The 13865-nt window shown below is 42.7% G+C and overlaps 1 protein-coding gene across 1 annotated transcript; it reads left to right on the top strand.

The window, feature by feature from the left end:
* Positions 1 to 2621: 2621 nt before the first annotated feature.
* On the top strand, positions 2622 to 12559 carry LOC139440248 (zinc finger protein 256-like). Its single transcript, XM_045203556.3, has 3 exons — positions 2622 to 2891; positions 5632 to 5758; positions 8899 to 12559. Exons 1-3 carry the CDS (start codon positions 2790 to 2792, stop codon positions 10560 to 10562), a joined length of 1893 nt encoding a protein of 630 aa, XP_045059491.2. The 5' UTR covers positions 2622 to 2789; the 3' UTR covers positions 10563 to 12559.
* Positions 12560 to 13865: the final 1306 nt, after the last annotated feature.

The following is a 13865-nucleotide window of genomic DNA, read 5'->3' as shown; positions in this document are numbered from 1 at the left end:
CTCTCTGAGCCCAGCATGAACTGTGATCCTTAGGAGACTGGTGATTTGGGCTGGGTCTCTGCTCCTTCACCCACCTTTCTGATGACAGGCTAAGATACCATCCACTGAGTTGTGAATTTGATACCTCACTTTGTCTCTTAGAGTGTTTTTGGGTCATGGTCTTGACAGTCTCCCTGCAGGATAGGGCACGGCTGGATATGAATTTGGGGACCTCATATTCAAAAGTGATGCTGTAGACTTCGGTATCATGATCTCACTGGATGAGTAGTCGCTGCTCTCCATGAGATGACCCCAGCCTCTGCCTTATTCTGTTCTCTAGGTTTAGAGTGGATTTATGGACAATGGTGCTCACCACGTCTTCCCTGCAGCCCTGACTATATTCTAAACCCACATCATTCTTTGCAGCCTCTCTCTGCCTGTGCCACAGCCGTTTGTTTGGAACATAGATTTTCTTGAATCCCAGGTTCCAGCACACTCTGGCCACGGACACCCTTACTCCAGATTCCAGTTAACACCGAGATACAAGTACATTTTTAAGAAAACGATGTACATAAAAATTAGCTCTGGCTGGGGTGGCTTAGTTGTTTGGAGTATTATTTTGTGCCCCAGAGTGTCACAGGTTTGATTTGCAGTAAGGCATACTTGTGTCAGGGTGCATGCAGGAGTCAGCTGATCAAAGTCTCTCCCTCACTCTAATCAATAAATATTTCAAAAAATAAGGAAAGTTAAATTGAGGCTATATTAAAGAGAACAATAAGCACAATATCAGTTAAGGTTTCCCAGCACAGAACTGCTGTCAGGTCAGTTTTAGGCACTGTTTAAACTTCACCCGAAGTCTAACATCGCCTCCATTTTTTATTTCTTGAGAATTTCGACCCGATTGATTATCTTGCTATTCATATTCTACGAAGTTTTATTGGCCTGGTTTTTTAAGTGTGTCTTGCTGTGACTAAATCCAGTAAAAGGTTTTAACACCCAAGTTCATCATAGACATGTAAGTAAAATATTGTTATGGAATCTATTTGTAATTCATGCACTGAAAATGTCAGAAATGTACATGGAACAATTGCTATAAAGACACTAAGGTTCACTCAAAAACTGAATAAAGTCTTCTTATTGTTCACTTCATGGGGAGTAAAGCTCTTTGAGTGAATATCAGGAGGCTAGGTGTGTTCACTCATAGATGAGAGCAAACATACTTGAGACGGGTGGAGGAATCATGGAGGGGAGATATTGGGCAGCCCTAAAACAAGTGAATGGTGTGACACCCTACCTTTTACCTCCTCAGAATTTATCTGCTATCTCTTTATTTGTGTTCCAATCACAGAAATTATTAGTTTTTCTCCATTAACAACTCTTATGAAACTTACCTAGGCATAGTTTATTATTTTGTAAGTATATCTGGGAATGTAATTAGCCAGTTTACAGTTACTGGCATCCAAGAAGGTGTGGAAAATGGGCATCTGAACCTGAGAAAAAGGTTTTGGATTCAGAGAGTGGATCTTCTTGTCAGGGAACAATGATGAATTCACACGTTCTTTCCCACATGACATTTTTTACTGAATTTTCTCAGATATGGTCTATTCCAAACTTGTAAGAATATGACATGTATCTGGGAATACTGGTTATGCACCAATTTTATATTTACTGCCAGAAAGGGTGCGATGTTGGCATCCATGATTGTGTGGAAACTGGACACCTGAACCTGAGGCAAAGGTTTTGAATTTGAGATTTTATCATTTATCCTGGACATGATGATCATTCCTGCTGAAAATGCACTGACAATGTCTGCATGGGGACTGCAGAATATTACCAAAATGATGTAGGTCAAACTACAGAACGGTATTCCTGTTCATTAATGAAGTTATACAATAATAATTACTTATATGGCTAGGAAAGAAAAGACTATTAAGCCTGAGAACAAGTAAGACACAATGGATGGTAAACAAAGGGCACTACTCAGAATGAGAGATTTAACCTGAGCTATGTCTCCGCTGGAAACTTGCCTACCATAAAATTGTATGAAGTGTGAATCCATTTCATTCATGAGAACCTGAGGAAACAATAGGTGACAAAGACAGTAAGTTGCAAGCAGAAAAATTTAGAAGAATGTAAGGAATGACATGGCATCATTTACTGATTATTTCATCTGCTTCCTGGGCTCTTCTAGGTCTGTGGTACCTATCAGCGAGTAAATAAAGGTGTTTGCAAACTGGTTTCCTCAAAGCCTTTACTGATGGCTAGCCAGGCAGTCAAAAATACTACTTCATGTTATAGTAAGTTTTAAGGGAGAGGTGCTGTCGAAAAGTGAAAAAGGCGGCACACCAAATGACAAGTATGAGGTTTTCAGGATTTTAAGTGCGTGACCCTTCACCAGGAAGAGATGACACCTCTTATCATGTTCAAGATCTCTTTTCCAACAGGACTCGTCATTTTCCAGTACCTTCCTCGGGAGTCCATGTCCTTTCTCCTCTCTTGCAGGAGAAACCTCTTTCCATTGCCATTGAGTCTAGGAACCACAATACCCAGAAGGCAGTTCGAGGGCTGAGCCAATGAACGCTCAGAAAAGGCTTTTCTGTTGGGGCCAAACGCATGGGGGCGGGACTTCCGCCGCCCTGCTGGCGGGCATTTTGTCTTCTGTCAGCGTCGCTTCATCTGTCAGAGGGAGCCTAGCGCTGGGCCGCGGAAGCGGCGCGGTCACGAGAAGTTGGGGAGACCTGGTCGCCGCGTCACAAACGCGATTGTGAGGCTCCGCGACCCAGCCCGGGGTGACTCGCGCCAGGTCCGGGATGGGGACCGCGGCGCCCGGCGCCCCCTCCACGCTCGGCGTTTCTGCCTCGCTCCGCGCACGGAGTCCGGCTGCGGCGGCGTCGCTGAACCTCCTGGCTGAGGTGAGTGCGAGTCCCCGGGCCCTCCTTCTTCGTCCGCTTCAGCCCACCGAGCCCTGCAGTCCGAGAGCGGGCGCCCGTCTCGTCCTGCTGCCCAGGCCGCGGCGTTCGGGACTGGGAGCGCTCGTGGGCACAAACGGCGTGACGGGGTGGGCGAGGGTGACTGGCTGAGGGGCCTCCCTGTAACGGTGCGCGAATGCCGCTGTCTCTGAAGGACCCGCACACCTGGCCCAGGCCTTACATCTGCTTTCAACATCTGAGGCGGAGTCACGTCCAGACTGGGTGGCGAGGGGGTTGCACCTTCATTCTGAGCGTCCTGGGAGCCCGGGATGGTCGTGAACCGAGAGGGGACACGGGCTGTGTCGTGGTTTACAAAGTCTTTCAGATCCTGCTGAGATAGAAAGCGGACTGTAGTGAGGTGATGGGGACAGGGACAGGGAGGCACAGGAAGAGGAGCCCTTGTCCAAGGTCACAGGGCTGGTAAGAGGGCGCGCGGGGGAGACACTTGGCCCGAGGTCACCGGACTCCAGGGCTGGGCGGGGATACAGCTGAGACCTGTTGACCAGGGGCTGAAAGGATGATTGATTGCGTCTTCCCACAGTTCCCGAAGTTGAAAACTGTTATGAAACTAGACAAGGAAGGACAGGGTGTCCCCGTCCCTACCTGGTGGTGACACTACCGTGTAGTGTCTAAAGACTCCTCCCATGGTCATTTCTCAGCTCTCCGGATGTGAGGACCCTGGGGATCCTTACCCCAGTCCTGAGAGTAATTCACCGGTAATATCAAGGTGCTCCCATTTCTCGTGTCGACGTTGGAAACATTAAACCTGTAGACTTTTAAAAATATGTTTTTGAGCCAAACTGAGTACGATTGCCAGGAAACTGAGATCTCAACTGAGTGAGAACATGCTTCGGAAAATGGCAGCTTTAGCACTTATTTTATACATAAGAATCAAAAGGGAAGACATAAATGCGGAACTTGAAATCCATTGGTGATAGGTGTGGGAGGCAGGAGAAAACAAGGAAGGAAAGTCTGATATTAGATAAAAAGTAAAAGTGAATAGACACATGGTTCTTTTACATTGGTGGTTATAGATAGTTAATTAACACAATAATAAGAACAATGCAGGATTTCTGGGCTCTGGTGCAGGGTTTGTGCCCTTAGGGGTAAAAATAAAAAGGAAATTATCCTGACATTTGAAGGGTATGTTAATATAGATGGAAAAATACAAAGATGGGCTCACTTAAGGTAAAAATTGACCTTTCCAAGGGAAAATACCAGCCTAAGACATGACTTCTTGCCATGACTTGCCCTTAGTTGACAGTTTTACCGCCTATGGGGGTATTTTCAGTCTCTCAGTTTTTAAGGCTATCATGGCAAATTCCCCTAAGCTAGTCAGGTTTACTATGTGGTCCATCCAACCCTTTTTAGGTTCATGCAGGCAGCCAGTGTAAGCAGTGATGGAAGATTTTTGAGGGAGAGACACCTGCACATGGAAATTCTTGGATGTGTCACAGAGCTGGGAATAGGTACCTCTGATGTGCTTCCTTTGTATTAAAAACAAGGAGCTGGGAGAGTCAATAATCAGACCTGTAAAATGTCCAAATGATAATTTGAGTCTCTCTTAGGAAGAAAATGGGGTATTTGCATCAGAGAAAGGAGTTGGTCTCTCCTGGGTTTAACAGTCTCCATCTGCCTGCATAGTGCAAAAAGATTATGGGAGTTAAGGGAGGAGACAGGGAGCACAGGACCAGGTGGGTTCTATGATCCAGAGGAGAGTTGATGGACCAGTGGGAGTTAAGGGAGGAGACAGGGAGCACAGGACCAGGTGGGTTCTATGATCCAGAGGAGAGTTGATGGACCAGAGCTGGGCCTCAGAGGTAGAAGGAAAGGTTGGCTTGTTGGTCCACTTTTTATTGTGCTTTTTTCCATTACCATTTATCTCCCTTATATGGTCTTCCACCTCCACTGTCCCTCCTCCCTACCTCAGTTTTTTAAGAAAGGCAAGTAGAATTTAACATTTCACAGTTGTGGAAGAGAAAGGAAATGGTTCAACCACCCCAGCGTTTCTGGTCCTAGCAGCTGAAACAGTGGAGGCTCCATCAACTGGGCAGGGGAAGATGGTGGTGGGTTCTTTTTAGGAATATCAGAAGATTTTTTGGTTCACGTTTTTAAAAGTTTCCAAGAGCAGTGTGTAGAAACATCAAGTGAGCAGCTGAACACATGGTGTGGAAATCTGGGCAATAGGATGGAGACGTGCAAAAGTCGTGGCTCTTTTGTGCATAAGAGTGAAGGGGTAGAGCCGAGGGAGTCAACTTGGGGTGTGAAGATGTGAAGGTGGTAGCGATCACACAGTGATGTGCATAGCTAGAGGAAGTGTAAGCTGATGGTCCTGGATACTTGGTGTTGTGATTTAATGGTGAAGCATAAGTCAATGTTTGGCTGTGCCTTGGAGGCATGATCTGGGAGGATCAGTGAAGTTACTTAGCAGGAAGGATGGGGCCCTCAGGCATGGTCCCAAGCATAGATGGCATTTATTTGCCCCACTTACTCTCATCCTGCCTGCCTTTGTTGCAGGGGATGTGAGTGATTAATGAGACTAGATGAGACTGCAGGCAGCTCTGTCACCAAGGGTTAGTGTCTTCTCTGAACTGGTGGCTCGTGAGTGGGTTGGGCATGGGGAGCAGTAGGATTGCGAGGTCTCAGACAGACTGTTTCAATTCATTTGTATTCATTCTGACAGATTGTTGTGACATTTGAGGATGTTGCCGTGTATTTCTCAAGGACAGAGTGGCATCTTCTTAGTGAGGCTCAGCAACGCCTGTATCTGGATGTGATGCTGGAGAACTTTGCCCTTATATCTTCACTGGGTAAGACATTTACTGTCCCTGCGCACTTTTCTTTGGCATGTGTGTGCCTCTCTTTTCCCAGGGTTGCGGTTTCCTTCTTCTAAGGTATAAAGGTCTTGACCAGACTTGCACCCAGGAAGCAATGTACAGCAGCAGCTGGTCTTGTGGTCTCCAGGGTTTTTTCTTTTTGTCCCATTGCCTCAAACTTCAATAAACTAATTCTCACTTTAAAAAAAAAAGAAGAAGAAGAAGAAGACCCTTTACTCACCAGTGACCTGGACTAAGCTTTGCATTTCCCCATGCCCTAAGGTTTTCCAGGGTTGCCCTGTCCTCTCATGTGGACTGTGTACACAGTTTGCTTTTCCAGATTTCTGTGTAGATCCTGCACTTGTCAAGGCTCATTTATTTGCACTGCTCCCTCCTCTTCTTTCAGCCCCAGTTCCTGGTGTCCTGAGCCTGTAACTGAGCAGACATGGGCTCTTCCATGTGACGCCTTGATGAATGACCCAACAATCTGTATTGGAAGGAACATGTTTTTATTTACAACATTCCAACCCTGGTGGGGGTGGGGCTCAGAGCACTTATTCTCAGAGCCCTCCTTTCCCACGAGATGCAGCATTTCCCTTGTTCCCTAAAAGGCTGTAAGCCAAAAGCCCCCAAAGTTCCTTATGTCTTTATCTTAAGTCACCTGTGCAAGCGATTCTGTCCTCCAGGATCTGGGGTATGTTGTCATCAGCTTTTGTGTAACAGTCCAGGAAAGCATGTGCCACGTTACACTGGATCACAGTGAAGTCAGGGAAAGACATAAGTCCCGAGAGTCCAGGTAGAGTCTGGGTTTGCAAGGCAGTAGGTCAGCATCTTGCAAAGGAGAGTCTTTGGAGTCAGCTAGAGCCTGCAAGATCAGAAGAGCAACATGTCTCCTTCCTACTACACCAGGCCGCATGGCCAAATCCTGACTACAAACTACATAGCTAGCTGCTTGCTTATTTCTCTGTATCACCTGGCTGTTACATCATTCCTCCCTCATGGTTCTTCTACTACCTTCCAAGACTTATGACCAAATTCTCTCATGGCTGCCCACCGTTAGTTTTAAATCCTGACCCAGGAGCCTCCTCTATGACCTCGTTACTGACTCCTCCCACTCTGAGCTACATTTACCAGTTCTTCTTATTGTTTACACTTTTTCTGTTGCCATCCCCAGTCAGGGCAGGAGTGACTCCATGGGAGTGTCCCTCTGGCTGTATCAGGAGTCAGGATATATCGTGAAAGTTTCACCCACCTTGCCCTGAGTCAGTAGCACAGCAATTATCTTGCCTTTGTTATAAAAAGTATCTTTCTTTTGAGTATTTTTTTAAAAGATTTTATTTATTTATTTTTAGAGATAGGGTAAGGGAGGGAGAAAGTTAGGGAGAGAAACATGGATGTGCCAGAGATACATCAATAGGTTGCCTCTTTCTCGCCCCCAACTGGGGACCTGGCCCACAATGTAGGCATGTGCCCTGATTGGGAAACGATCCAGGGAACTTACAGTTCCCAGGCTGTCTCTCAATCCACTGAGCCACACCAGCCGGGCATGAAAATTATCTTAAGCCTTACTGTCTGCTCCTTCATCCCCAACCAAAGGCTATGGGTAATTTGGGGGCCTCTCAGTCTAAACTCCATTTCCAGCCCTTACAGGGGAGGATTTGAGGTCAGTAATGTTTCTGGAAGCCTAATGGATTTCTCATTGAATAGGGAGGAAAAGCATTTTTTATATTCCTGTTGATTATTTCTACATCTGTCTATACTTTTTATCCTCACTGGAAAATATTTTTCTTGATTGAGAGAAGAAGGGAGGGAGAGAGAGAAACATCAATGTGAGAGAGAAGCATGGATCAGTTACCTCCAGTACTTGCCCTTAACCAGGAATTGATCTACAACCTAGGTTTGTGTCCTTACCAGGAATCAAACCCTCAACCTTTTTGTGCATTTGCCAACGCTCTAACTGAGCCACTCGGCCAAGGCTGGATAAAATATTATGTATATGTTTATTAGTTCTGTTTTTTTTAAAGTATAGTCAACTTCAATAATTCCTTATTACTTTTGAATGGGATGATCTACCCATTGTTGAAAGGGGGATATTCAAGTTGTCTAGTACTGTTGCATCGTGTTTTCTGCTCTCAGATCTCATATCGTTGGCTTGATGTACTTAGGTGCTCTGTGGTTGGGTGCACAGTGATTAAGATTGTTATCCTGTTGATGACTTCACTTTGTTATCATTTTAGGATGTCCTTTTTCTTGCATGACAGTGTGCTGAGTTGTACTATGACAGTGCTGGTTATGTATTTCTTCTGTTTTCTCTTGCATTTGCGTCATCAGTATTCCATGTAATTGCTTAACTGGGAGGGAGGCAACCAGGAGGGAGGGAAACAAGGGTTCTTGTTTATCACAAGAGAGACAGGAGTGCAGCCATGACAGGATGGACTGAGAGGGTTTCTGGCATTTCTGAATGGCACTTGGGGAACATTTGATGCCAGGGGTTTGTTAACACTTAATGAGGAACCTGTTCTCTTTAACTGTATTTTGTCACCATTTCCAGTGAACATACCTTAATGTACTTGTCCTTTTCAAGTGTTGGTACTTGGCCTATCTGTTAGTTCTAATAGTTATTTCTACTCTGATTTATAGCCATGGATAAACTGTACCTCTCTAACCACTGCACCACTGCCATTTCCCTCAGGAGTCTTTTTGGTATGCTTTTCAACCTTGGTCAATACCTGTTGCACCTTGAAGTGTGCACATGTTTCTATACAAACCTTGCACAGCATCTGCTCCGCTATGGTTGATTTTCATGATTTTAGGCACATTCGCTTTCCTCTACACAGCCTGACATCACTAGCAGAAAGGGTTTTGCAGGCAGCCGTCTACAGTGGTACAACTTATATACCCTCCTCTCATCCTTGTGTTGTGTCCTAAACTAGTGTTTTTGTTATAGAGGTGGCCATTATTTATAGATGTTAGTGGCCTAGTAATGTACAACCACCCCGTGTCAGAAGCTGTCTCACTTGTCTAGAAAACTTTCACATAGAATCATGCCTAGATAGGACAAACGCAAATTTTTGGTGAGAAAACTGCCTCCCTGTAGGTCACTATGTATTTCACCAGAGTTTCTTTTTGTTCAGGTTGTTGCTGTGGACCAGAGGATGTGAAGGCACCCACTGAACAGAACATTTCTCTAAGAATCTCGCAGTGTAAGAAACCCAAGTCAGTTTTGGCTACCCAGAAGAGCCACCCCTGTGAGAGATGTGGACCAGTCTTGAGAGACATTTTCCTCTTGGTTGGCCAGCAGGGAACACAACACAGCTCGACACTGCTGAGGTGTGGGGCATGTGCAAAACCATTTTATTTCAGTGCACAGTGTCACCAGCACCAGGAGCAGAGGGACATGACAAACAATTGTTTCTTAAGCAATGTGGACAGAGTCCCACTTACAGAGAGCCACAATTTCCATATATCATGGAAGCCTTGTACCTCCAGTCAGGTTGGAAAGTCCTTCCTCATCAGCTCAGGACATCTTAAGCGAATGGCTGCTCACACCATGCACAGGGCAAACAAAATCTCTAAATCTGGAATGACTTTTCAAAGCAGAAAACATTATTACAGCCAAAGAGAATGCAAGAAAGCCATCGACCATGATCACACACTTGTTGAGGACCACAGGTCCCTTCCTGGAAGACATTGTTTTTTGTGTTGTGAATGTGGGGAATCTTTTACCCATAGTTCTGCCCTCCACGATCATCAGAGCGTTCACAATGGAGGGAGACCGTATGAGTGCGGTGAATGTGGAAAACCTTTTACCAGTAGCTCTGATGTCTGTGAACATCACAGAGTTCACACTGGAGAAGGGCCTTATGAATGTGATCAACGTGGAATATCTTCTACCAGTAGGTCTGACCTACGTAAGCATCACAGAGTTGACACTGGAGAAAGACCTTATAAGTGTGATGAATGTGGAAAATCTTTTACTCGTAGTTCTGCCCTTCGTTATCATCAGAGAGTTCACACTGGAGAAAGGCCTTATGACTGTGGTGAATGTGGAAAATCTTTTAATGGTATCTGGGCACTTCAGCGTCATCACAGAGTTCACACTGGAGAAAGGCCTTATGAGTGTGGTGAATGTGGAAAATGTTTTAACAGTAGCTGGGCACTTAGACGTCATTACAGATTTCACACTGGAGAAAGGCCTTATGAGTGCGGTGAATGTGGAAAAACTTTTCACATTAGCTGGGACCTTCGATGTCATCATAGAGTTCACACTGGTGAAAGGCCTTATGAGTGCAGTGAATGTGGGAAATCTTTTTCCAGTAGCTCTGCCCTCTATAAACATCAGAGAATTCATATTGGAGATAGGCCTCATGAGTGTGGTGAATGTGGAAAATCTTTCACCAGTCGCTCTGAGCTCCGTAAACATGACAGAGTTCACACTGGAGAAAGGCCTTATGAGTGCGCTGAGTGTGGAAAATCTTTTAATCGTAGCTATGCCATTCGTAATCATCAGAGAATTCACACTGGAGAAAGACCATATGTGTGTGGTGAATGTGGAAAATCTTTAACATGTAGCTCTGCCCTCCGTTATCATCAGAGAGTTCACACTGGAAACAGGCCTTATGAGTGCAGTGATTGTGGGAAATCTTTTTTCATTAGCTCTGCCCTCCGTTACCATCAGCGGGTTCATACAGGAGAAAGGCCTTATGAGTGCAATGAGTGTGGGAAATCTTATACCAGAAGCTCTGCCCTCTATAAACATCAGAAGTCACACTCGAGGAAGACCATAATAGTGCAGTGAATATGGGAAATGAATATATTTGTAGCTCTGCCTTCCATTGCCATCAACGCATTCACACTGGATAAAGGCCTTAGAAATGTACTGAGTGTAGGAAATCTGTACCACTACTCTGATATCTGTTGTCAATAGTTCACACTGGATAAATGCTTTATGAGTGCACTGAATGGGGGGAATCTGTTACCTGTATCAATCACCTTTAATAGCATCAGAGTTCACACAAAAAGGCTTTATGAATGTGGCGAATATGGGAAGTCTTTTTATTTGTAGCATTAACTTTCATTGTCATAACAGAGTTCACACTAGAGAATGGCTTTACGTTTGCAGTGAATGTGGGAAATGTTTTTCTTCCATCAGTGATTTATACTATTTTGAGAGACGTTACACCGTAGAAATGCATTTTGAGTTGTGTGAATATGGGGTATATTTTACCAGTCACCATTGCCTTGGTCATCATTAGAGAATTTACAAATTGAAGTTCTTCTACAAAAATTCGGGAAATCTTAATTTTTTATCTATTCCTTTTGTTGTCTTCTGAAAAGTCACACAGGAGAAAGGTTTCATATATGCATGCAATATGAGAAATTTTTTTTCTTGTAGCTCTAGCCTCTGTGATATTCAGAGATTTCACTCTGGTGAAAGGCCTTATGAATACAGTGAATGTGAGAAATTTTTTTTCTATCCTTTCTTATCAGAGAGTTTACATAGGAGATAAGCCTTATGGTGACATCAAATGTTAGAAATCATTTTTCTCATGGTCATGGCCAGCCTTAGCACAGTTCACAGTGGTTAAAGGCTTCAGTGATGAAGTGAACATCAAAAATCTTTAGCTATAAGTACATACCCTTTTGACATTGTGAAGTGTCACTGTGTTAATGGTTAGATTTTAGGAAATGTATTTTTTTTTTCAGTATAATGACACTGAAGAAAACTTTCTGAGGACACATCTAAGTTTAGTTTTATATGTTCACAGTGCAGACATTCTTGGAAGTTTAATGTGTAAATTTTGAAGAACCTAACAGAGGACAATCTCTACTAAATGTGCTTTTGTGCTTACTCATAGTATATGTTGGTTGCATTTCCCCACTGTAACAAAATCTTAGTTTAATAATAAATGTTAGCTCTTTCCATATGTTCATCATGCTCTCTGTTATTTTAGTTGCATTTCCCTAAGGATTTATGATGAACATTTTTCAGGCGTGTATGTATTATTGATATGTTTTTAGTAAAATGTGTACTCATGTAATTTACCTATTTTATTAATTTGTGCTATTTTATTAATCTGTGCTATTAATTTGTGCTAATCTTCTTCACGAATAGTAGTAGCACCGGTGTAGTAGCACTATTTGTGAAGGAGATTTAGCACAAATTAATAGCACAGAGTGAAACAACACAGATGCATGTTGTAATGTCACCCATTTTCACTCCTTGAAAATTTTTATTTTATGGATTAATTTTTTTGGAATAATTATTTGAAATACTGGAAACCATTTCCAAATTATTTGGAGTTTTTGCTGTACACAATGTAGTAGGTACATGATACGTACTTTAAGGAATAATCTACATTATTAACACATTTCATCACTTTTTTAAATTCAAAATATTACTAATATAATAAACAGCCTTGCTTTTTATACTTCACCCATTTTTATGGTCTATTGTTTGGAGTTCGCTGGTCTGGAGGAGGACTTGAAGGTGCACTGGGTGGTATGAATATGAATGGATACTTGTTGAACCTCAAAGTACTCCTGGAACTCCAAGAGGAGTTCAGTGAGTAGACTCCCCATACCTTGGGCCACGCAACCTGGGTTTAAATCTTAGATTATTGACTGCAATTATGATTACAGGAAAACAATGCACTCTATGGGCCTCAGTATTTTCCTGTGTAAAATGGGGTAATAAGCAACCTTGCCTTAGCTGGTTTGGCTCAGTGGGTTGAGCGTCATCTCACAAACTGAAATGTCGCATGTTCAATTCACAGTCAGGGTACATGCCTGGGTTTCATACCAGTTTCCCGGTTAGGGGCATGAGAGAGGGAAAGAATTGATGATTCTTTTGCACATCAATATTTCTCTCCCTCTCTTTACCCTCTCTCTAAAAATAAGTAAATATAAGTTAATAAAATATTTTTTAACAGTTGCTTTTTCAGTTTATTATTCATTTATTTTTAGAGAGAAGAAGGGAGGGAAAAAGAGGGAGAGAAAGGTCAATTTGTGGTTGCCTCTTGTGTACCCCCTACTGGGGATCTGGCCTACAACCCAGGCATTTGCCCTAGACTGGGAATCGAACTGGTGACCTTTGGTTCATAGGCTGGCATTCAATGCACTGTGCCACAGTAGCCAGGGCAGGACACTGACTTCTAACAACAAGAGATTTATCCTGAGGTATGACTCTGCTGGAAACTTGGCTACCCTGAAATTGTTGTTTCTACAAAGTGTGAGTCCATTTTATTTACAAGAACCTGAGGGAAAAACAGGTGACAAAGATAGTAAGTTGTGAGCAGAGAAATTTGGAAGAGTGGAAGGAAAGACATGTCATCATGTTTCATTTCAATAATTTACTGATGATTTCATTTGCTTCAGAGGCTCTTCTAGATCTGTGTTACATATCAATGAGTAAATAAAGGTGTTTGCAACCTGGTTTCCTCAAAGTCTTTATTGAAGGCTATCCAAGAAGTGGAAAAAAATTCATATAGTAAATTTTGAAGAGATAGGTGAGTTGAAATGTGAAAAAAACAGCACACCAAAGGACAAGCATGTGGATCCTCAGGATTTTAAGAGCTGTCATTGAAAGAAGGGAGAAAAATTTGATTAGATCAGGTTGCTGTTCCATGGACAATAAAAATGCGGTACAATTTTCCTATGTTAGTGAGTTGGATACATTGTCAGACCACTTTATGACCATTGAGCTGGTAGCAGGGTGCTGGAAATACTGTATATTTTGGTTTTTGAGAAGTGATCTTTGAATAATATCTGGTAAGTTTTTAGATTTTTTTTAACTCTTATATTACTTAGTTTATTGTTTTTCAAGTTTGGTTTCAAGTTATATTTTAGTTTGATGTTTGCTATAAATTATTAAGTAAATAATAATTTACAGTATTATTGATTTTTGCTATTGTACATATATATGCCAACATTTTTCTTAATTCTAATATTTTATGAGCTTTTTAATTTCTGATGTAAACATGTTAACTTTCAGTATGAATATGTTGTTTATTTAAATATAATTTACAATTATAGTCTTATTCCATTAGGAATGCAAGAAATAATCATGTGACCTCTGATCTTAAATATCTCTGGGGAGTCC

The sequence above is a fragment of the Desmodus rotundus genome, chromosome 12, assembly GCF_022682495.2.
Source record: "Desmodus rotundus isolate HL8 chromosome 12, HLdesRot8A.1, whole genome shotgun sequence".
NCBI lineage: Eukaryota > Metazoa > Chordata > Mammalia > Chiroptera > Phyllostomidae > Desmodus > Desmodus rotundus.
This window is presented reverse-complemented; position numbering and strand designations above follow the sequence as displayed.